This window comes from Brassica napus, chromosome C1, assembly GCF_020379485.1.
Source record: "Brassica napus cultivar Da-Ae chromosome C1, Da-Ae, whole genome shotgun sequence".
Lineage (NCBI taxonomy): Eukaryota > Viridiplantae > Streptophyta > Magnoliopsida > Brassicales > Brassicaceae > Brassica > Brassica napus.
Genome location: NC_063444.1, coordinates 1,343,183 through 1,365,341, shown reverse-complemented (window position 1 = coordinate 1,365,341; position 22,159 = coordinate 1,343,183). Strand labels below are relative to the sequence as shown.

General features: G+C 35.5%; 3 protein-coding genes and 1 pseudogene across 3 annotated transcripts; 1 reads left to right on the top strand and 3 right to left on the bottom strand.

Annotated features, from left to right (window-relative positions):
- Positions 1-2,198: 2,198 nt before the first annotated feature.
- On the bottom strand, positions 2,199-5,031 carry LOC106449648 (pheophytinase, chloroplastic). The gene is made up of 6 exons (XM_013891409.3): positions 4,797-5,031; positions 3,714-3,826; positions 3,530-3,640; positions 2,894-3,450; positions 2,719-2,810; positions 2,199-2,583 (listed from the first exon to the last, which is right to left on the bottom strand). The coding sequence occupies exons 2-6, from the start codon at positions 3,796-3,798 to the stop codon at positions 2,301-2,303; spliced, it is 1,128 nt and encodes a 375-aa protein (XP_013746863.2). The 5' UTR covers positions 3,799-3,826; positions 4,797-5,031; the 3' UTR covers positions 2,199-2,300.
- A 966-nt stretch (positions 5,032-5,997) lies between these two features.
- On the bottom strand, positions 5,998-9,473 carry LOC106449755 (U-box domain-containing protein 5-like). The gene is made up of 4 exons (XM_013891487.3): positions 8,728-9,473; positions 8,466-8,651; positions 8,180-8,287; positions 5,998-8,069 (listed from the first exon to the last, which is right to left on the bottom strand). The coding sequence occupies exons 1-4, from the start codon at positions 8,770-8,772 to the stop codon at positions 6,234-6,236; spliced, it is 2,175 nt and encodes a 724-aa protein (XP_013746941.1). The 5' UTR covers positions 8,773-9,473; the 3' UTR covers positions 5,998-6,233.
- Positions 9,474-12,201: 2,728 nt separating this feature from the next.
- Positions 12,202-14,194, top strand: LOC106354020 (annotated as a pseudogene).
- A 450-nt stretch (positions 14,195-14,644) lies between these two features.
- Positions 14,645-15,299, bottom strand: LOC125580859. The gene is made up of 3 exons (XM_048746107.1): positions 15,288-15,299; positions 14,939-15,008; positions 14,645-14,880 (listed from the first exon to the last, which is right to left on the bottom strand). The coding sequence occupies exons 1-3, from the start codon at positions 15,297-15,299 to the stop codon at positions 14,645-14,647; spliced, it is 318 nt and encodes a 105-aa protein (XP_048602064.1).
- Between the last annotated feature and the right edge of the window lie 6,860 nt (positions 15,300-22,159).

Genomic DNA, 22,159 nt, shown 5'->3' with positions numbered 1-22,159 from the left:
ATATCTATGATTCTATGAATCACAAGTAAAACAAGATTACTTAACGTTACAAATTACAATTAAGTGGATTTTATTAGTATTTCTATGAATCACTGTCTAGATTTAATCCGACTTACACCTACTCTTGAAGTTATACTGTTATAGACGAAACATATATAATATAGTACATATGGGCTAGTTAGATCCGAAATTTTGTAGCATTATTAATGGTAAAATAACTTCTAAGGATTCTCAAAATTAATAAATATTAATCTTTTGTTTATTTATTTTTAAAGTTTTGAAATTGTTGGATCAGCGAGTGATAACTGTACTTGGGTTATCAAATTTCTCTTTGATAGTTTTTCATGAGAGATCATTTATGTCTTCTCTTTTAATTTTGCATATATTTATCTTTAATTTGATTAATGGCCGTGGACTAGGCTTCGAATGTTTACAACCGCCCCGCCCCGCACCACAGTCAATAGTATCAAAAATCTATACATATACTATATATCTATACGTTTTTATAACTGTTAAAATCGTACCGCAGTTGAACCGCTTGTCCCGCACCGCTCAAACCGCAGTCACCATTCGAAATAATTGAAAGACTGAGAAGGTAGATACTATTAACCAATTAGTTTTTTTCTTCTAATGATTGTTTTCTATTTTCTTATTCAGCCTATATTTATCTGCATTCAAATCCAATTAATCAGTTTGATTTGTATTTGAATACCATCATGTTAAATGCAAAGGTAAACATGTACGAGTATACGCATGCTTTCTTATGAGTGCGTGCCTTGTAAAGCATGCATGAACCCTATGCAGTTTTAAAAATAGTATAAGATAAATCTATATGTTAGTTATAAATCTTATAAAAATTACTAATCTTATCTTAAATGTCTGTACAAGTTAAAAAATCAAAATGTTAACGAAAACGTGCTTAACTATTATGGTCCGAACATAATGATGAAGGTGATAACCATGCTTGCCCTACTTACACGATTCACTTATTCATCCCTGCACAATCTCATGATCGGTGTATTTGATTAAGTATAAACCCTCACAGTTAAAACTAACTCCAATTTTGTAGATCCTAAACATGTTTTATGATATAATCATATGGTTATAACTTATTATATCGAATTATCGATTTAGTTTGCCTAGCCAATTAAATATCTCGAACTCCATATTTAATTGTAATCCAACTATTTTAACTATAATTTTATTTGATTAATATATATCATGCTTAATGAAATTGGATATTTTCCCAAGTATGCTTACTTCTGCGAAAGAATAACATAGACGTATATCTATCTTGACAAACAAGCTGAGATTTAAATGCATCATTGACAAAATAGTATTAAATTTTAACTTAAGATACACGCATATATTTGTCTCTGATCGTGTTCGATATGATTATAAGTATATAAATACTATGTATTAACATTGTTTTATTTAGCAATATCTATATAAAAACCAAATACTAGGTTTATATTATCTCTTTTCATCTTTTCCCTCTCTAACTTGATTGGATTCCTTCACTTTTGTCCACAGTACAGCCTACAATTTAGCAATCTGAATATTGATTAGGACCACTTTTCTCTTTTTGCGTAATCTTCTCTTTTGATTTAATCTGTATTAGAACATGGTAAAGTTATGATAAGGAGATTCTATTCATTTCATTTCCCTTTTATATGTTTAGATTTTGAAACTCATGCATAGAAAACAAAAGAATTAAGAAACTGTTAAACAAACAAGAGAAAAAAAATCTCTCATGTTGAAGAAGTATCCGGTTAACACGATTTTGAATGTTATTTTATTTAGACAACTTTAATAAAGAATAAATCTCTCATGTTGCAACAGTTTTCACTTTTCACCGTTTTTACAGGATTTAAAAATCAATCGCGTATCGTGTGTTAACATGTATTTCTACTATTTTGCAGATTAAAATGCTCAAATAATAAAATCAAAGAAATTTAAAAACTAATTTCCTCATTCTTGAGTTTATAAAATGAATGGTCCTTATGTTGGCCACTTCGGAATGGTAGCACTCAATATTCATACGACAATTTCTTAACTAATTATTACATTTAAAATAAGACGAGATATCTTTTAGCTTTAGGTGTTGACAAAAAAACAGCTTAGGTAATAATCGTAGGACCCTCTAATAAATTTTGTATAATCAAAATTATATGAAAATGACATTACTCGTATAAATATTTGCTCTAAAACCAGAATCCTGATCATATTAAATTATATAATCCAAGAAGTATCGGTAACAATGTATTTACAACTATATACTTCCTTTGCAAAAAGAGTCTTTACACCTCTGAGAGTTCAGGGGACGATGGCTCGGTAACTACATTAGACAACCAATCCAACAAAGCTATGTTTACAGCTTCAGGGACTTCGTCATGAGGACAATGCCCTGCTTGCAAGTGCACAAGCGATGACTTCGAGTAAAATGCTTTGATCTTCTCGGCTTTAGCAGGACCAACCCACGGGTCAAGATCTCCCCAAAGCAACAGAAGCGGGCAAGTCATCTTACTTAGAACACTGTCTAAAGTGTATCTACTCTGGTTCGTCAAGAACCTTGTCATCAATCTATAAAAAGATTAAACAAACAAAAACAACAGTTAGGTCCCATTATGTATCTGTTTTTCAAAACAGAGTATCTCTGTTTTTAGTGTGTGTATCAAAACAGAGTAGCTCTGTTTTTGGTGTGACTTTATGTACTACCTGTAGTAAACTTCTCCAGCATTTGGGTCTGTTGCAGGTTTTGAGATGGATTCAACGAGGTAGTCATCAACATTAGCAGCGTTTACGTACACCTGCAATAAGAAAACTTGAGTACCAAGTAACAAACTTTTAAAGAAACCTAACAAAAAACAAAAAGTCAGCAAGACATTATTACACTCTTTAACACAGATTCGATTCGAGAAGGCTGCTTAGCTTGCCAGAACAAGAACCCAAGAACCACTCGCTGGAAAACCTCTTTGAGCGGCTTAACTACAAACTTGGTTAACACGGTTTCCTCAGCTTCTTCCTCTTGCTTTTTACTACTCTCGGATGCAAACTGTCCTGCAGAGTTGAGAAGCGCAACTCCTGTGACCTGCTCTGGCAATCCCACAGCAACAGACAAAGCTGTGAACCCTCCAAGGCTGTTTCCAACCACAACGGTTGGCTCTTTGACAACCTCTTTGATGAAGTCAATAACTTGATCAGTCCAAACCATGGCGTCATACTCTATGAGGGCTTTGTCACTCCATCCAAAACCGAGTAAGTCCAAGGCGTACACTTTGTACTTCTTAGCCAGTTCAGGAATGTTATACCTCCAGTGGAAGACAGAAGCACCAAAGCCATGGATAAGAACAAGAGGCAAGCCTTCTCCTTGAACAACATAATGAATCTTGTGACCTCTCCATTCCCAAAAGTTGTATCCTTCTGGCTTAAAAGCTAACCTCTCCCCACCTTAAAAGGAATCTCATCTAATTAAAGAGAGAAGAAGCCAACAAGACACAATCTTTAACTAAAGTTTCGAGATCCAAACCTTGGATGGGCTGAGAAGCAGCTGAAGGAGGAGGAGAACCCATGACTGAAACTCCAGAAGCAACGATCCCTCTCACTGCAAAGCCCCTTCTGCTGATTTCGCATTTGTTCCCTAACATTGAAAGATCGAAACTTTTAATGCGATTCAGTCTTAATCTAAGGAGAATTTGATGAAAGGTGCTTACTTGGTCGACGAGTTTGAGCAGGAAAGGTGAGTCTTTTACTTAGTTCTGTCCTAACAGACGGTGTTACAGCACATGAAGCAGACATCGGTTGATTCGCAGAGAACAACCTTAAACTGTTACCAAGCGGACAATGAGAAGAAACAGATGTTTAAGGATTCTTGAGGGATAAAAAGATGCGCCGAGTGTGTGTGTGTGTGTGTGGGTGAACTTGCGGGAGAGTTGTGGCGACGTCTGAGCCAGACAAGTCTAACCCTCTCGACGAAACAGAGTGTTTGTGATTTAGCAATAAATTCCGGTTATCTCTAATTATTTGAACCGACGGTTCAGTCGTATTTTCCGGTTTAGCAATAAAGGCATGTATATGAACCAAAAACTTAGATAAAAAAAAGCAATGGTGTCGCCCAAAATGGTTTTTAAGTTTCTCTAAATGGATGCAACAGTCAAAAAGGTTTCACCTGAATTTCTTCAGATATTTGGAAAATAATAATGATGAGTTGCAGAGTTTCAGACATTATGATTATGATACTATTTTGATGGTTGCATTTCCAGGAACAGTGAAGAAGAATGAAGATAACAGAGTCATTGCCTCACAGAACAAGAGACATATCTAGATACAATTTGCCATTGCCTCGACAAAGCATTTGTTATTTTTTTGAAGTTCAGATTTGGTTTGAAGTTTAATTAGAAAGTTAAATGATTGAAACAAAAACAAACATGATACCTCTAAAGATTAAAATTTAATAAGTTTCGTATTGTATGATTAAATTTTCTAATTATTCATAAAAACTTTAGGAAAAAGAAACAAAAGTATGGTAACAATTTGGAGGTTAATTAGAAGGCTAAATGAACATATTGTCAAAGACAATGGGCATGATATTTCTAAGGATCAAAACATGACATGATATCGATTAGTTTCAACTTATGCAATCATACTTTCATAATCAATCATACAAAAATCTAAGAAAACATTTGTTATTTAAAAGAGTAAAAACAGAAATGATTTAAAATATATTTTTATCTATATAAAAAGATTCAGGGAAAAAAATGTGTCTAAATAAAAAATAAATTTTATAAAAATTGAACCTGATTGCAAACCAAGAGACTTAAACCATGCAAGCTGAGGAGTGTTTGTTGCCGGGACGTGGAGGTTTGTTGCGTCGAAGAAAGAGGCTCCGGTGTTGAAAGAAGACGGCATTGTGTTGGCGTTGAGGTAAGGGTTTTTATGAATGGAAGATGAAGCATGTACTGCCAAGTAATCAGAGAATAATAGAAGAAAAGCTATAATGATTTTGGTGGTTGTCGACATTGATGTTGTTTGAGAAGAAGAATAAGAATGTGTTGTATTTATAGACTAGAGAAATGTAACCGTTACAATTTTTTGGTATCCGTGTGTTGTATTTAATGAGTAGAGATATAAGTATATAATATTACTTTTACCCAAGAAAGAGATATAGCCGTTGCACTTTTTGATTATAATATTTTTGATATTTCATATTCAATGTTATTTACTTTTTTGTGGGAAAATTTAAAAAGAAGAAGAAATTTTCATTGTAATGTTATTTACCATACTCATACATCAACCATCTCTGCCCATATTTGAAAACATGGTGAACTTTATACTTAAAAGAATTGACCATTTTTGTGCCTTAATTATTTACAAATTGCATACTATATTTCCTGACAATACGTTCCCTATCAAATTACAACTAAACTTGCATTAATGGAGGCTAGACTAGAGAAATGTAACCGTTACAATTTTTTGGTATCCGTGTGTTGTATTTAATGAGTAGAGATATAAGTATATAATTACTTTTACCCAAGAAAAGAGATGTAGCCGTTACACTTTTTGATTATAATATTTTTGATATTTCATTTTCAATGTTATTTACTTTTTTTGTGGGAAAGTTAAAAAAGAAGAAGAAATTTCCATTTTAATGTTATTTCACCATACTCATACATCAACCATCTCTTCCCATGTTGAAAACATGGTGAAGTTTACTTAAAATAATTCTATGATAGGGAGCGTATTGTGAGGAAATATATTATGCAATTTGTAAATCCTTTAGGTCACAAAAATCTATGCAACCATCTTTTACCCAAGAAAAGAGATATAGCCGTTACACTTTTTGATTATAATATAATTTCCCATTTTGATATTTCATTTTCAATGTTATTTACTTTTTTGTGGGAAACTTAAAAAAAAGAAGAAGAAATTTCCGTTTTTAATGTTATTTACGATACTCATACATCAACCATCTCTGCCCATGTTGAAAACATATTGAAGTTTACTTAAAATAATTGACCATTTTTGTGACTTAAGGATTTACAAATTGCATACTATATTTCCTCACAATGCGTTCCCTATCAAATTACAACTAAACTTGCATTAACGGAGGCTCTTTGGGTTGGTATCAACACATACAAGCCCTAAATCAACAAAGACAGAAAACCACACAAAAAAATTGTAACTGTCCAAAGACTAGGTTAAAAACAGCCTAACTAAGCTAATTATGCTTCTATCTATCTTTTCTTCTTCTTTAGAATGGAGAAACTGAGTCCAAATAGACCAGACTTCTTTGGAGATGGTGTTGTTATTATAGGATCCTGATGCATAACTGGAGTAACAACCTGTGAAGTAGTTGTGGAAGATTCTTTTTCTTCTTCTTCTTCTCTGTTGAAATCTACTTCTTCAAGAGCTCTAAGCAACTCTGATGCACCCACCTTAGCTTCCTCTGTTCCATTGTTGGATATCAAGAAGAGAGATGGATAAATATCAACTCCTTCCCTCACCACAAGGTTACAATACTCTATCTTCTCCACACAAAGCTGTAAGAGGATGGAGATTGCAGTCTCTTGCTCCTCTGGCACATTTGAGTCCAGCAACTCAGCTATTGAAGCTAAACAACTCGGTGTCTCGGTTATACAAACCCGCCCTTTCTCGGTGTTGCATAAGTTTCTCAGAATGATGATTGATTGCTTGCTGAAGACGCTTTGTTGCAAGAATAATGTGAGGTTCTTGACGAAACCTAGAGTTACCATTTCCAGACAAATCTCATTGCTTGTGGACAGGTTCTTGAGTGTGATCACAGCTTGTTCTTGGAGATGTTCTGGTCCAGACTCAGCCATCTTCATAAGGGAAGAAAGAGTTATCTTGGAGAGACTATGTGGCTGGTTAGAGAGAAACTCTAGTACATTCAAAGCTTCTTCAGCTACTAATAACTCAAACCCTAGAAAAACAGATAACGTTTCAAACACGTCTTCTTCCAAAGCCTCTATAGCCTTTCTGTTACCACTGAGGAAAGTCAACAACAAAGCCAACCCACTCTTTATCGTGTCTGCATTGGTTCCAGCAGCATTCTTCAAGAACGTGACAAGTGGCTCAAGAAACTTACTCGGTAACATAGACTGAAAAGCCCTAGAGTTGTTCTCAAAACGTTTTCTTACATCTTGAATGGTCTTCACCTGAGCCTCCCATGGAAGCTTAGTGAGTTCACTTAAAGGCTCTATCTCCACCTCGCTTTGACTTGAGTCTGTGACTTCAGTTCCTGACTCAGAAGCTATCGTCTGCATTGGCATGAAGTAACCACCCTTAGAGTTGGAAGGTGGATCAGTTGAAAAGCTTGAGCTGAAGTCCCTACTCGAGAAGTCAAGATTGTACAGAGAGCTTCCAAAACTAGCAATGGAGAAGTCAAGATTGTGTGAAGACTTTGCGTGCTTTGTTGTTGGATCTTGAACATCAAGACCGTTCTTGGAGCACCACTTTGATATCTGTTCCTTCATGGCCACGTTAGGCTTCATTGTGAAGTCATCTAGTTTCCTTCTTGATTTAGGACAAGACTCATTACCTTCATCAAACCATTTCTGAATCCACATCCTCTCAAAGGTGTGGCGTGAGGAGATCATGACAGGATCATACATGACGGTAAGAGAAAGAGGGCATTTAAAATGCTCAGGAAGTGTAGCATTGTGTTCCTCCTCAGAACATCCTGCTTCTGCAGCACTAGCACACACAGAATCATTAAGATGTGTGAAGGAGTTCTCTTTGTGATCTCTCCAGATGATCTTCTCATGCTTCTTTAAAAGACAGAGAAGGTACTTCAGAATCTGTCTCTTGTTCACTTCACACTCGCCTAGTTTTGCAAAAAGAGACTTCAGGGATCTTCTCTCAATCACAATGGCTTCAGGTGTTGAGAGATGGAGCTTCAGTGCTGCATAATGGAAATCTCTAACCTCATCAGAAGAAACAGATGAGGTTGTGCTCCTTTGCATCAGTTCTCTAACAGCTTTCCCAGCTTCTTCTTCAGATGATTCTAGAGCCAACTCAGTTGACCTAAGGTCTTGGACTACTTGAGTGATCTGCAAGCAAAACTCTCATCAGCTTTTTTTTTTGAACACAAAAACTCTCATCAGCTATTCTGCTTTTTCATAACAAAAGAAGATTTAGAAATATAGTTTGGTACACAAACCTTAGTAGCCAAAACAGTTGGTACCATGCTTCTGATGTCACTTAAGCTTTGCTCTAATAACTTTTTGGCTCTACAACCTCTTGAGAGTATAGCTTCTCCTGTTACTGCCTGAAGATTGAAGCAACATATTAGGATTCACTGCTTTGAAATAATGCACATTTGCAAAGAAAATTATTATTTTTATTTTTTGCAAAGAAACTTATTTTTTATTTTCAACTTTCCAACCAATTTTTTTTTTTTTTTTTTGCAAAGAAAATTAGCTTAAGATAATGTGAGAGGAACAAACCATGTAGAGTTTACTGGATTCACTGCAGTATTGAAGAAGCAACTTAGCTTTCTCCAAAGCTTTGTTGATCAAACATAGAGTCTGCATCCCTGTGGAGGATCCTGGTCTAGCATCTTCTATATCAGGAAAGATTCTCATGACCCTATCAACTAAGTTATTTAACTCTAAGCACATGGAAGAGTGCATCTGAAACAAAGCAAGACCAAAAATGTTATTACAGGCAAAGTAAAAAAAAACAATGAAAGAGATTCTTGCAACCAACCTTGTAGGAATGAGGCAACTTCTCTATCCGTTGAGTAATTCCCATCTAAACAACAAGTTTCTCAATTCTGAAAGTTTGATAAACATATAAAGATGAAAAATATTTTGAATCTTTGGAGAAAAAATGAAAAAAATGATATGAGAGTGGCCTCTTAGGGAAGAGAAGAGAGAAAAGAAACAGAAACTACGAGTGTTAAAGTGACAGCTTCTGGTGAATGACGACAGAGTTTAAATCGTTGAGCTTTCAAATTAAAATAGGAGAAACAACAATTGGGCTGTGACTGATTCTACGTGACCGCGTTTAGGTCCAAAAGGGGAGATTGTTTAACATCGTGAGAGTGCCGTGTCAAGCGCAGACTAAATTGAAAGGACGAGGTCTTAGTGCTCGTAATAGTCAGGTCAACCCATGCAACACACACTTTTATATATTTTGTAGTGATTTACATAACTTTTTATTGTTTTTTTTCTTTTTACCCTAGAGAATAGGAAACTTCTGATAGAGATTGATGATAGCGATGTAACTAATATTGTTTTATTTCTAGTGCTATTGATATATTAATGGTGTCTAATGGTGTTTTAAGTAAATCTTGGTCATCTTTTACCTTACTATTTCGTGGTGGATAGAGATTAAGTACACTATCAATCTATGATGCCAAATGCACCTTTGTTTGTCAAATGTCAGTATGCGCATAAAACAAACTCTTTTTCAACATTACCTATTCAATTTTTTTTTTTTTCTTAAATACCTATTCAAATTGCGTTAATGCTTTTTATTGCGAATTAATGGATAACTATTGTTAATTGTCAATATATAAGTATTACGTTCAAGTTGGATCGTTTCACTTTTTTTTTTTTTGGTTTATTGGATCGCATCATACATTTTTGTATTTGTTTGCTCATACAATCTTGTCAAAATGGAAAAAAACAAAACATATTATCACTACAGTATTGGGACCCCGGGTGGCTCCACGCAAAAAAAAAAGATCTACACTATCACCAAAAGATGTTTGAAAATCACCCATAAATTAGTAAAGCTACACCATTTAGATATTTTTAATCACCAGTCAATAAACTATACATGCTGTAAAATATCATTACAAACAAGACGTACTAATAATGTCGCTTTAATATTTTGCTTTCAAAGAAAAAAATACGAAATATTTTTTGGTGTACTTTTAATTTGCGACCAAAATTCCACTTACAAAGTTTGAAATCATCGAAATTTATGAAAATTTAGTGTGTTCTTTAAAAAAAAGAAAAATTAGTGTGATCAGTTACGCCTTACGAAGAGATTAAAATATTGAAAACATAGAAGAGTGTGGATAATCACATCACATTCGATTAGTGAGATAGAATACTTTCTTATGGCCACAACCTTCGCAAACGCAAATTATTGTGACTTTGTTCGTCGCATTCCGTTGACTGGTCTACCTTTTATTCTTCCTCCACCTGCTAAATGCCAAAGTGTAATTTGAGGTATTTTTTTCTAAATGAAGTTGTAGGTGATGAATAATAGCTCATGTTAATTTATGACAATCTCCTTATACTAGTATAGGAAGTTAATAACCTAAAGCTGAATAAATTATAATAATAATGTAGAAAAATTATTCAAGTACTGAAATTTCAAAGACTGTTATCTTGGGTTTATATATAGAGTTAAGTTTATATAATAGTACTAGGGTTGACAAAAAAAAAATATAATAGTACTAGGGTTGATGATAGATGATTTGCCCATAGTGTAAAATATTGTCAGTAGTTGGTAGTAGATATCATGAGCTTAAAATGATGGTGTCTTTCTTTTAAAAGTTTTCCAAAAATGATGGGTGTTTATTTGTTTAAATTTGATAAGGTTTGTCGTAATATAGACACAACATCAATGTCTCGGTGTGAATGCATTACATGCTTCTTATTGGCCAAATCAAGAAGAAGAATTCGTTTTCTGATGTAACATGCTTGAGAGCTTAGGCTAAGTCTCTAACCTAAAGTTTGAATTAGTTTTTAAGAAAATATATATTATCTAGATTTTACGAATCACAATATAATTAATATGGTAGAGAAGGGTTATCCAGTTTGTTAATATATTTTTGTAGCAAAGAATCAAAGATCCAGTTTATAATTTCGACGAATAAAACAGTAGTAGGTTAAGCTAGTTGGGGAAATTTTAGGTCTAGTCAACTATTTGGTATAACTATAGTCTATATGACTATATATGTTATCCCAAAGCGTATAATATGATCGGCTCCACTTACTCATTGACAAGCGACAACTACTACTCTCAGCCTCTTAACAAAAGATGGTTTAATTAATTTCCAATCGCTTTAGATATTGTATAAACTTAATTTTTGAGATTTTTTTTCGCTCGTAGGGTAATTAAGTTCGATTATTTTGTAGGTTTTGGTTTAGGTATGGCACACGGTAAGAGTTGGTCGCCTAGCTTTATAGGTTAGATTTTTGTTTTTTTGGTCAATTGTCTATAGATAAGGTTAGATGAAGCTATGAAAGTACATTTTAACGCGCAAGCGTCTTTTCTAGAACAGATTTAGGCATTTTTATTATTATATGTAAATCGTAATGACTGTTAGTCTGTTACCATGCATTAGGAAAAATATAACGCGGCTTAAAAGAAAAAAATTACAACGTAAACCAGTATACAATATGGAATCGCCGTATTCTAGTGGTTAAAGTTTAGGCTTCTACATTTAGGTTTAGAATTCGAATCTCAGGCTATGCAATTTATTGCAGATTGTCTATTATAGGAGGTCCAAGTTTTAATGCCCGAAAAAATAATTTATTAAATAATTATGCAGACTACGAAAGAAAAGCTTACAAGATATCTTCAACATGGTGCAAGTAAATCCGGCCAGACGTAAATCTTCGTAGGATGGCTCAGATGATGCAGTTAGGCGTAGATCCTCAAAAGACATATATTATTGTCGGTTGTCGAATTTTCTATGTAATTTTTTTCATAATTGTGATATCATAATAAATAATCGTTAAAAAAAACACTAGTATACAATTTGCTCTTAAAAAAAAAGTATACAAACAATAAGCACAGCGAAGGAAGAGGTAGACACGGCTGTCAGTAAAAGAACAGAAGAGATAGACTAATGGGCTTATTTTTTTGTAGCCTTCGTTTTGGTAAACTTCTCAAGTTCAAATTTTACTTTTCGCAAATTCGCCAACTCTCTAGTCGCGATATTACAAAAGGCATATTTCTATTAATAAACTTACATTTTTTTAGTAGCCTAAACGTACATAGTTTTCAATTAGAACATGATTAACCCGAGATTCTTAAAACGAGGTTTTTAGCGGCAGTTAAGAAACTGTTTCTTAATTTTTAACTAAAAAAGCTAAGAACCGGTTCTTAAATAAGAACTTTAAGAATCAATTCTTAGTTTTTTTAGTTAAAAGTTAAGAAACAGTTTCTTAACTTCCGCTAGGAACCCCAATCTAAGAACTCCGGGTTAATCATGGTCTTAGGGTTCATGAACAATTACGTAAAATGAAGTGATATAATTTCCATTAGTGAAACGTCAAAATGGAAGACCAGAAAACCAAAAACGGAAATAACAGTATTGGGAAAATGACAAATCAAGAGAATTAACAATTACGAATAAAGTCCAAACTGTATAAATATGTGCATGATGATCAAGAAGTTGCATCGTGTCTCAAAACCTAAAAGTATTATTCGATCACCATGTCTCTCGCAACCAGAACGATGAGCATGGTACTATCTCTTCAAATCATTACAGCTTTTCTCTTTATTACCACCACAGCCTCATCACCTCCCAGCGGCTTCACCATGGACCTAATCCACCGTCGCACCAATTCATCTTCTTCTCGACGTTCTAATACTTATGATCAACTCCAATCATCTCCTTATGCCGACGTTGTCTTTGATACCTAGCTACTTGTATCTTATGAAACTCAAAATCGGTACTCCTCCTGTCGAGATCGACGCAGCCATAGACACAGGAAGCCATATCATATGGACACAATGTTTGCCTTGTCTTCACTGCTACAAACAACGCAATCCAATATTCGACCCTTCCAAGTCCTCCACCTACAAAGAGTGCAATACCACTCAATCTTGTGATTACGATTTGGTCTACGGAGACCTAAGCTACTCCAAAGGACGCTTAGCAACCGAGACCGTCACCATCCAATCCACTTCTGGCCACTCCTATGTAATGCCTGAAACCGTCATTGGATGTTCGCACAACAGCTCAGGGCTGGTCAGATCAACCGCTTCGGGCATTGTTGGTCTAGGTTGGGAATCTTTATCTCTCATCTCTCAGATGGGCAAAAACATGCTCGGTGCCTTTTCTTACTGCTTTTCGCATGAGGGAACTAGTAAGATTAGCTTTGGAAGTAATGCTATTGTGTCGGGAGATGGGACTGTATCAACACCTATGTTTATGAAGAAGGAGAAACGAGGTTACTATTACCTAAACCTAGACGCGGTCAGCGTTGGGGAGGCTCGCGTTGAAACATTGGGGACCCCGTTTCACGCCGTAGACGGTAACATATTAATAGATATTAATAGACTCTGGAAGCACTTTAACCTACTTGCCCGCTAGCTAATAGAATAGCTCTGTTTGTTTTAAAGACACCGCCAGTAGCCGCAGCGGTCAACAATTACTTTACGAAAGAAGAAAATTCATAGTTTTAAAGACGCAGCTAGTCCCAAGCTTGATAATCAGAGGCAGGAAATCGGAGTTGCGGCAATCGCTGATTTTCTCAGCGTTCACTTTACCGGTTTTATTTGTCGCGGCGTTGAATAAGCAACTCCGACTTTGTCTTGACTGTGATGTGCTCGCCCTAACCGTTGAGATAATTTAGAGCCGCTGCCGCTTGTCGCAGCGTTGAAAAACGAACAGGGCTAATGATGATTTTAGGTTGTACCAAATCTGAAACCAAGTGGATTTATTTTTTGTCCCATAGGCCTCCACTACTATATGTATTGTAACATGTTAGATTTATGTTTTCATTGCTGCATCCAGGTTTTTTTAAATACATTAAATATTCTTCATATTGTTGACCTCAGTCTAGTGAGGGAGTCGGTGGAGAAGGTTGTGACTGCAGAAAAATTAGACAACGACGACATGCTTTGCTACAAAACGAACTCCATGGATGTCTTTCCAGTGATCACAATGCATTTCAGTGGGGGTGCAGATCTTGTTTTGGATAAAAACAATACGTATATGGCATTTAATGGACAAGCCATTTGTCTGATAATTATTTGTGGTCCGGTAACACCAATTGCTGAAAAAGCTATCTTTGGCAACAGAGCACAGAACAACTTCTTGGTTGGTTACGATCGTTCTTCACTACAGGTTTCGTTTAAACCCACCGATTGTGGTGTTACACAAGACATGCCAAGAGACTCAACTTCTGCAGCATCGTTTTTACAGTTTAATATTAAGTTTGTTTTATTTATAGCTGTCATTTCACTAATAAGACTATAGAGAATGGGTTGGTTTTATTTATATATGTCCTTTCATTAATAGTACGTACCATAGATAATGGATTTGTTTTATTTATAGTTGTCCTTTCGTTAATAAGACCATAGAGAATTAATGGATTTGTTTTAATTTTAAACATCAGTATGCGAAGTTGAGTCGCACTCATAACATGACATATCTCCAAGAACTCCTCCATCACTTTTGTCGCCTTTTTTCCATTGATGATGTGTAGGAAGATATACTCAGCAGTGGATCATTCTTAGATGACTTATCTTCTTCGTTATTTTCACAATCCCTGCTGAGGAGTGGAACATGGTAATGCTCCGTTAATATATAATTATATAAGCTCTACTAAGAGATGAAAGATTCATCATGTAGCACCACCAAAAACAACAATGTAAAAATGATTATATATTTTTCTTAATCCAAAAAAAAAAGAAACAAGAAAGCAGCTTAAAGAAACTCTCCCTGGAAGTAAGTGTAACGAGCTCTGGTTAAGTTATCTCTACGTTTCTTGTAAACAATAGCTCCCATTACAATCGCTCCTACTCCAAGTATTGCTCCAATGGCGATCCCAGCTTTCTTCAATCCACTCATCCCGCAGCTATCTTCTTCTTTCTCAAACTCATCACCTTCCTCGCTTGCTTTGATGTCGTCTGGTTTTCGCTCTTCTGGCGCAGGAGACAGCCCTGGAGAAGGGAAAAATACTCTGTCTCCGGCTCTGAATCCTCCTCATTGAATCATCACCTGAGGGATCAGGAACAGGCGATAGTCTAGTAGATGGAAAGGAATATGGTGGTGGAGGAGAACCTAAGCCCTAAGTAAAAAACAAAAAATAAGTAAAAAGGAGATTGATAGAAAAAATTTGTTTTAGAAAACATTCCCTATATATTAAAGGAGAAGGACTTTTAAGACTTTCCTTAACGATGTGGCTTCATAAGAAGATGTTATTGTGTCATGCAGAAAACGTTTTTCACAAAAACTGTAAATTTAATGCAAACAATACATTCCTTAAAAACTCCACTTTTTGGATTAGATTTTTTACATGAGTTTCTTTTTGAGGTTATCACCTTGAGTTACTTTTCAACGTCATCACCTTCACCTTCATCATCTAAATTTAATCATAGAGACGAGGGGTGTTTTTTTTTTTTTTTTTTTTTTGATAATTCTGGTATCTGGGCAGCCACATTCCCAACTATCCTCCCGTAGGGGGTCCAGCGCCCCAGCGGAAGGGATGTTAAATCCGCTGTGGCCGGGGCTCGAAGTCGTGATGGCGGACACCTCAGCCGAAGTTCCTTTACCACCAGACCACGAGGTCCGGTTGAGACGAGGGGTGTTCGTTCTCAAAGAGTACGTGAGACAAGATATACACATGCTAAGACAAGAAATCTGAGGTTCATGATAGAGTTTTCAGTACTCACAAGCTTCCTTTTATTCTAAGACAAGAAATCGAGGTTTGTGATAGACTAAGACAAAATATACTCACAAGCTCGAAGAGTACGTGACACAAAATATAAACAGACTAAGACGAAGTCGGTGATCAACCTTTGTCATTTTGAACTCCCTAATTTTACCGTTAGAGCTCATATACACTTGTCATTTGATTTGCATAGGAACATACATTCAGTACTTTTACGGGTGCAATTACGATAGATCCAGACTGACATATATCTTTGGAGTAGCTGCACATGTCAAACAATGATTTTTTTTGTAAAAAGTGAGTTTTGACTTTTGAGAAATATGTTGAACCCAATGAGGTGGCAAAACGTAACAGACTGCTTCCATGTTTATTACTGGCTTCGGGTAATAGACAAATGTTACTATGTTTGGTGTTAGGAAATACGCGGTCAAATTTTGCGGTAAACCAGAATTTATGGGAGCGGAAAAAAAACATACAAAATTGTTAACGGAGTTCGGCCAATGTTGCCTACGTCTCCGAACCTGCTACAGATCTTTTATTATCAACCCGAGAAATTTTTACAAGCTCTCAACTCACACCCGACCCCAAATACACTCAAGAAATTACACTTAATTTTTTATAGGGAAAAATTTTCTCACAAGAAATATTTTTTTTCTCTCTTGCACTCTCTCTTCTTCTCTTCTCTTGTTCTCTCTCACTTTGTTTTGGGATGAAGAGCAACAACAAGATACATCATGCATTTATAGGAATGGCTTGAGAGGTTGGTGAGAAGTAGTTGTTGACAAAATTGCCAAGTCATTCTTTTTTTATTTTGTTTTCACCATGTCCACATTTCACCAACCATCATTTTTCACATGTTCTTTGACTAACAATCTCCCACTTGAAGACTGATTTCAATCTGTCTTCACACCTTGATCAATGTAGCAGGTCTTCCCAGCTTGTGACTCCAACAAACCAACTGAGGTTGCACACAACCTCAGCTTATCGTACGGCACGACCTTCGTCAACATGTTTGCCAGATTCTTGCTTCCTGGGATCTTCTCAAGCACCAACATTTCATCTTCCAACGCTGATCTGATGAAATGATATCGACGATGTATGTGCTTCGTCCGAGCATGGTAAACCGGATTCTTTGCCAAATCGATGGCACTTTTACTATCACAGTATAACACACTTTTCCCTTGGTCATGGCCTAGCTCTTCTAGAAAAGACTGTAGCCACATCATCTCTTTTGTTGCCTCTATTACTGCAACATACTCAGCTTCATAGCTTGATAGAGATACAATATTCTGCAACTTTGACATCCAACAAATTGCAGTACCGCCAAAGGTGTATACATACCCGGTTGTGCTCTTCGTGATGTCAATGTCACCTCCATTGTCAGCATCAACATATCCCTGCAATCTCGTCTTAGACTTCGTGAAACATAGCGATAAGCTTGGATTTCCTTTTAGATATATGAAAATTTACTTAACGGTTTCCCAATGTTCCTTTCCTGGATTGCTCATAAATATGCTAACAACTCCCACTGCATGTGCAATGTCTGGCCTTGTACATATCATCGCGTACATCAAGCTGCCAATAGCAGAAGCATATGGAATTTTATCCATATATTCCATCTCGTCTTTCGTCTTTGGAGACTGTTCTCTAGATAACCGAAAATGACTTGCCAGGGGAGTACTGACCGGCTTCGCGTCATCCATGTTAAACCTCTTGAGGACTTTCTTCACATACTCCTCTTGTGATAGCTTAAGACCTTCCTTGCTTCTACTGATCTCATCCCTAGAATTTGTCTTGCTTCACCAAGGTCTTTCATCGCAAACTCTTCTGAGAGTTTCGTCTTCAAGCTATTGATCTCGTGCAAGTCTGCTCCTACTATCAGCATGTCATCGACATATAGGAGCAATATCAAGTAGGACTCTTCAAGCCTCTTGAAGTAACAACAGTAGTCAGCTTCACACCTCAAGAAACCGACACCTTTAATAAAGCTGTCGAACCATTTATACCACTGTCTTGGAGCTTGTTTTAAGCCGTACAAACTCCTTTTCAGCTTGCAAACAAGGCTTTCCTTTCCTTTGATCTCAAAGCCTTCGGGTTGCTTCATATAAATTTCCTCATCCAAATCACCGTGAAGAAATGTCATCTTCACATCCATCTGTTGAAGATGCAGATCTTCTTGTGCTACCAGCCCAAGAACCGTTCTGATGGTCATCATCTTGACTACAAGAGAGAAGATTTCAGTGTAGTCAACACCTTCTTTTTGTTGGAATCCCTTCACAACAAGCCTCGCTTTATAGCGCTTACTCCCATCAGGTTCTTCTTTTATCCGATAAACCCATTTGTTATGCAATGCCTTTTTCTCCTTAGGCAAATCTGCTAACTCCCACATGTGATTGGATAACAACGAGTCTATCTCGTCGTTCATTGCAAGCTCCCACTTGATCGACTCATCAACTTGCATAGCTTCCTCATAACATTTAGGCTCGTCTCTGTCTGTGAGCAGAATATAGTTGAGCGATGGAGAAAATCTTACTGGTTTTCTGATGATTCTGCTTGACCGTCGTAACTTCGTGACTTGTGTATATGGGACCACTTCAGAATCATCACTTTCTTTAGCTTCACCCCTTTCGTCTTGAGAGATTTCTTCTTCTACTGTTGCGGTATCATGTGCCAACTCCGGTGTCAGGATATCTTCTAAGTCAACAGCTCCAGGCTCTTTCCTCTCCGAGCCTTCTCTTAGCTTATCCTTGTACAACACTTCTTCGTTGAACACAACATTCTTGCTGCGGATGATCTTTCGATTTTCATCATCCCAAAACCGGTAACCAAACTCCGGGTTACCATAACCGATAAAGTAACACTTCTTAGATTTCGAGTCAAGTTTACTTCTTGCAGCATCATCAATATGAACATAAGCTTAGCTATTATGTCATCACTCGGGTTAGCTAGCTCAGTCCATTTTTAGATACACTACTATCGTTTTAATTTTAGCCTTCGTTTCTATTTTCCTTTTTTAGGAGACGTTACTTCCATTTCCATTATCACTTCCATTAACTTTTAGCCTTCGTTTTTTTTTATAACGCTGATGCATTAATAAATCGCTCTCTCCGGGACTTGAAACCTGGATTTCCTGTAATCTGCAAGAAATTGCATAGTCTGGGGTTCAAACCTCAAACATTGGTGTAGAAGCCTTTAAACCTTAACCACTAGGCTACGGTGCTTCCTTATCATAATAGTATTAGATTTTAAATGAAAGTTGGATGATCTTATAAATTTTCCTAAATGCAATGACGTTGGAAATTTTTACAAAATTCATCGAATTTTTTACTTTAGCCCATCTTCGGAAGTGGCTTGAAGCCATGCTTGGTACTGACCTCATGCTATATATGGGATGAGATTTTTCTTCGAGATTATGTTAGTTTACTTTCGAACCCTTAGACGATCTCATGTTTCTCTCTTGTAACACTTATGTCATCTCATCCCACACGTATTTGAATTATATATGTAAGAAAAGTAATAAGACTATTCGACAAGTATAATAATCGGCTAATCCAACTGAATAAGATTTTTGTTTTAACGAATAATGCAGTCATACTGTCCTACTTTTCAAACTGTGATCTCAAAAACTTTATTTCACCAAATGTTAATCTCAAAAACCGTAAGGTTTCCGCTACAAAACAACTTGAAATTTCGTTTTGCATGTATCTTGATTTTTAATGTATTATAATATTGACGGCTTTTAGTTTTACTAGCAATATTGCAACCAGACTAGTCTTCTCCGGACAGCTACATGCTGGCAAATAGAATGATTTTATAATTACGTTTTTATCTTTAGAGACCAAAGTTAAGGTTTTGATGTTTAAGATAATATGATGACATCAAAATATTTGGATTCGGGATCATATGTGGTATACTAAACTAATAGAAATTCTGTTTGCACTTAATTTTGTGCCTCCATATATTATAACGCCACCATGAGATTTCTCTATATTTAACCCGAGATGGAGTAACAATACAAAAGTCATCTCAGATTCTCAGCAAAGAAATGTTAGATAGAGGTTTTACAATGAAGCATCTTCGAACGTCAAATGTAGCCCATTTCGTAAAGGGATCAGCTGGTAAGATCATAATCTAATTATGCGTTTAAAAAAAAATGATCATAATCCAATCAAATAAAGAAGTAAGAGAATTTGTCAGCAGCCTCTACACTTAATTAGACTGAGACAACAACAATATTTTTTCTTCGCTGAACTGTAAATATCATTAACTAAATGAGCAGTTTGTCTTTTATAAGAGAAAGATTTTTACATACTTTTCTTAGCAATAATTGAATAAAAACAAGAAATGGAGTAGTTGATAGACGGTTGATGAGATTGAGTCACCTGATCCAAAGCGCCATGAGGTTGTTGAAGGTGCGCTTGTTGCGCCTTGCAGTGATGGAGCGCTCGTTGCTTGTTGAAGGTGCGCTTGTTGCTTGTTGCTTGCTGTGTTGAGATCGAGACAATGACAATATTAATTTACATCAAGTACGTTCTTGAGTTAGGTTTCAGAAATCAAATCCGCCCTTCACGTAACTATTAAAGAAGACCAAAGTTAGTGCACATGATATAATATGATGATACTCGTATATCATCAAGATATCAAATTAAATCATTTGGTGTTGATTTTTGGCATATTAGTAACGTTTTGAAGAATACTAAACTATAAGTACGTTCCTCCCGAGGCCGACCAGATCAGCCTATAGGATTTATAAAAAATAGGATTTATAAAAAATAAAGAAGTAGAACTAACTTAGATCGTTTTTTCTATCATTTTTAAAAACATTGGTATTTATATATATATATATATATATACTATTTTAATAGTAGAAAATGTATGGTGAGCTAAAACATGTGCAGACTGAGCAATCAACCACAGTTAAGTTCTTAAGTCTACACAAAATCATGGTCATTCAAAGCCCGCTCATATAAGACTTGATCTGCCATAACATGACCGATCATATCAGAGGAGTCATACTCTCGACAGATTTTTAGCACAAAGTTGCCTACACAATCAAAGACCAGACCAAACAATGCATAGAAAAGACCTGAATTCAAGCATTTTCTTTTGAAAAATTAAAGCAGAAATTGTTAGTTGGCGTTCATAATGGAAGAGTAACTAATATGAGTGCTTGCTTACCTCAAGCAATGAAGCGTAAAAATGACGGTACGGATCAAAATGAAAGAGCCCAAAATAATATTCCAAGAGGACAAGTTGTTGAGTGGGCAAGTGAAGTTGAAAGGAGGATGAGTATCATCCAAAAAGAATGTTTTATTACAAACCTTAGAAAGAATACTACAAGGAAGATATTTTATATGAAAAAGTTGGAGAAGAATACAGTCCATATCTTAATATTTTGTTACTATAGCTTATGAAAATAATAGATTTAAGAAAAAAATAGATGACAAACAATTATAATAATATGGATACATACAATTAAAAACATAGTGAGTGGAGAGGAATAAGAGAAGTTAAACAATGTCCAAAACAAAGGAGCAGAAGATGCTTTAAGGCGCATATGTCGTCTCTAATATTCATCGATGAGATCTTCTCAAGATTTGGAATTTGTCCACTTGTACTACTTACCCAAATGTTAAATATATAAACAAGAACACCTGAGTATCTTCGTAAAGGTTCTCATCAACCATTCTCGTGGTTAAAGCATGACTTCCGTTAGTAATATTTCGTCTATATATTAAAATATAAGACAATAAAATGTTGAAATCTTTTGATGAAGAAACTAAAAGTACATTGTGTTGATGTGTTTTGGTGAATGTTATATTCTAACTTACTTTTTTACAGAATTATTTTAAACACTTTCTCTTTTTTTTGTTCAACATGTAAACACTTTCTTAAAACCAATTTACTATGGTTTAGAATTTTTTTTTTTTGAAAAATAAAATATTTTTTATATATGGAAAAAGGAAAAAGCTATTTCGTTCTACATTCAGCATCCATGCTATAGAGTTTTGTATCTAAATTCTATAAATAAAATAAAAATGCTCAAACTCATGAAATTCTTACAAAAGTGGTCTGCAAGAAAAGCAGTTGCTCAAGTTTACTTAGGTTTAAAAATTAACCAATCTTTTTTATCCCGTTATTTAGTAAAGAAGGGCAAAGCAAATATTCTTAGAATAAAAATATATATCTGGTACGATGACGATATCAATGTAGCCGAACCTAATTCTTATGGTTTTCAAAGAATGTTATTGTGGTCAGGGTCGAAGAAGAAGATGTTTTAGACGACAAATCTCTCATTATTAAGCCAAAACACTTTTTAATTAGTATTATATTGCACTCTGATATATGTCTTCTATTGGAGGAATCTAATTTAAAGCTAAAAGCTATTTAAGACATATATGTATGTATGTATGTATGTATGTATGTATGTATAAGGGGTTTGATTTTTACTACTCATTTACTGAGGCCTGCACGGGTTTATATCCTTCTCAACAGATGCTCCCCACGAGCCAATATGTAATAGTATAACTCACATGATTACATTACCA

Excerpts from the sequence above, each read along its gene's own strand:
- LOC106449648 (XM_013891409.3), bottom strand. The coding sequence starts at position 3,798 with ATGTCTGCTTCATGTGCTGTAACACCGTCTGTTAGGACAGAACTAAGT. Across the intron at positions 2,811-2,893 it reads TCGAATCTGTGTTAAAGAGT|GTGTACGTAAACGCTGCTAA; the intron begins GTAATAATGTCT and ends TTCTTATTGCAG. Across the intron at positions 2,584-2,718 it reads GCTGGAGAAGTTTACTACAG|ATTGATGACAAGGTTCTTGA; the intron begins GTAGTACATAAA and ends ATCTTTTTATAG.
- LOC125580859 (XM_048746107.1), bottom strand. Across the intron at positions 14,881-14,938 it reads GCCTGTTCCTGATCCCTCAG|GGCTGTCTCCTGCGCCAGAA; the intron begins GTGATGATTCAA and ends TCCCTTCTCCAG.
- LOC106449755 (XM_013891487.3), bottom strand. The coding sequence starts at position 8,772 with ATGGGAATTACTCAACGGATAGAGAAGTTGCCTCATTCCTACAAG. Across the intron at positions 8,288-8,465 it reads AATCCAGTAAACTCTACATG|GCAGTAACAGGAGAAGCTAT; the intron begins GTTTGTTCCTCT and ends TTCAATCTTCAG. Across the intron at positions 8,070-8,179 it reads CAACTGTTTTGGCTACTAAG|ATCACTCAAGTAGTCCAAGA; the intron begins GTTTGTGTACCA and ends TTTTGCTTGCAG.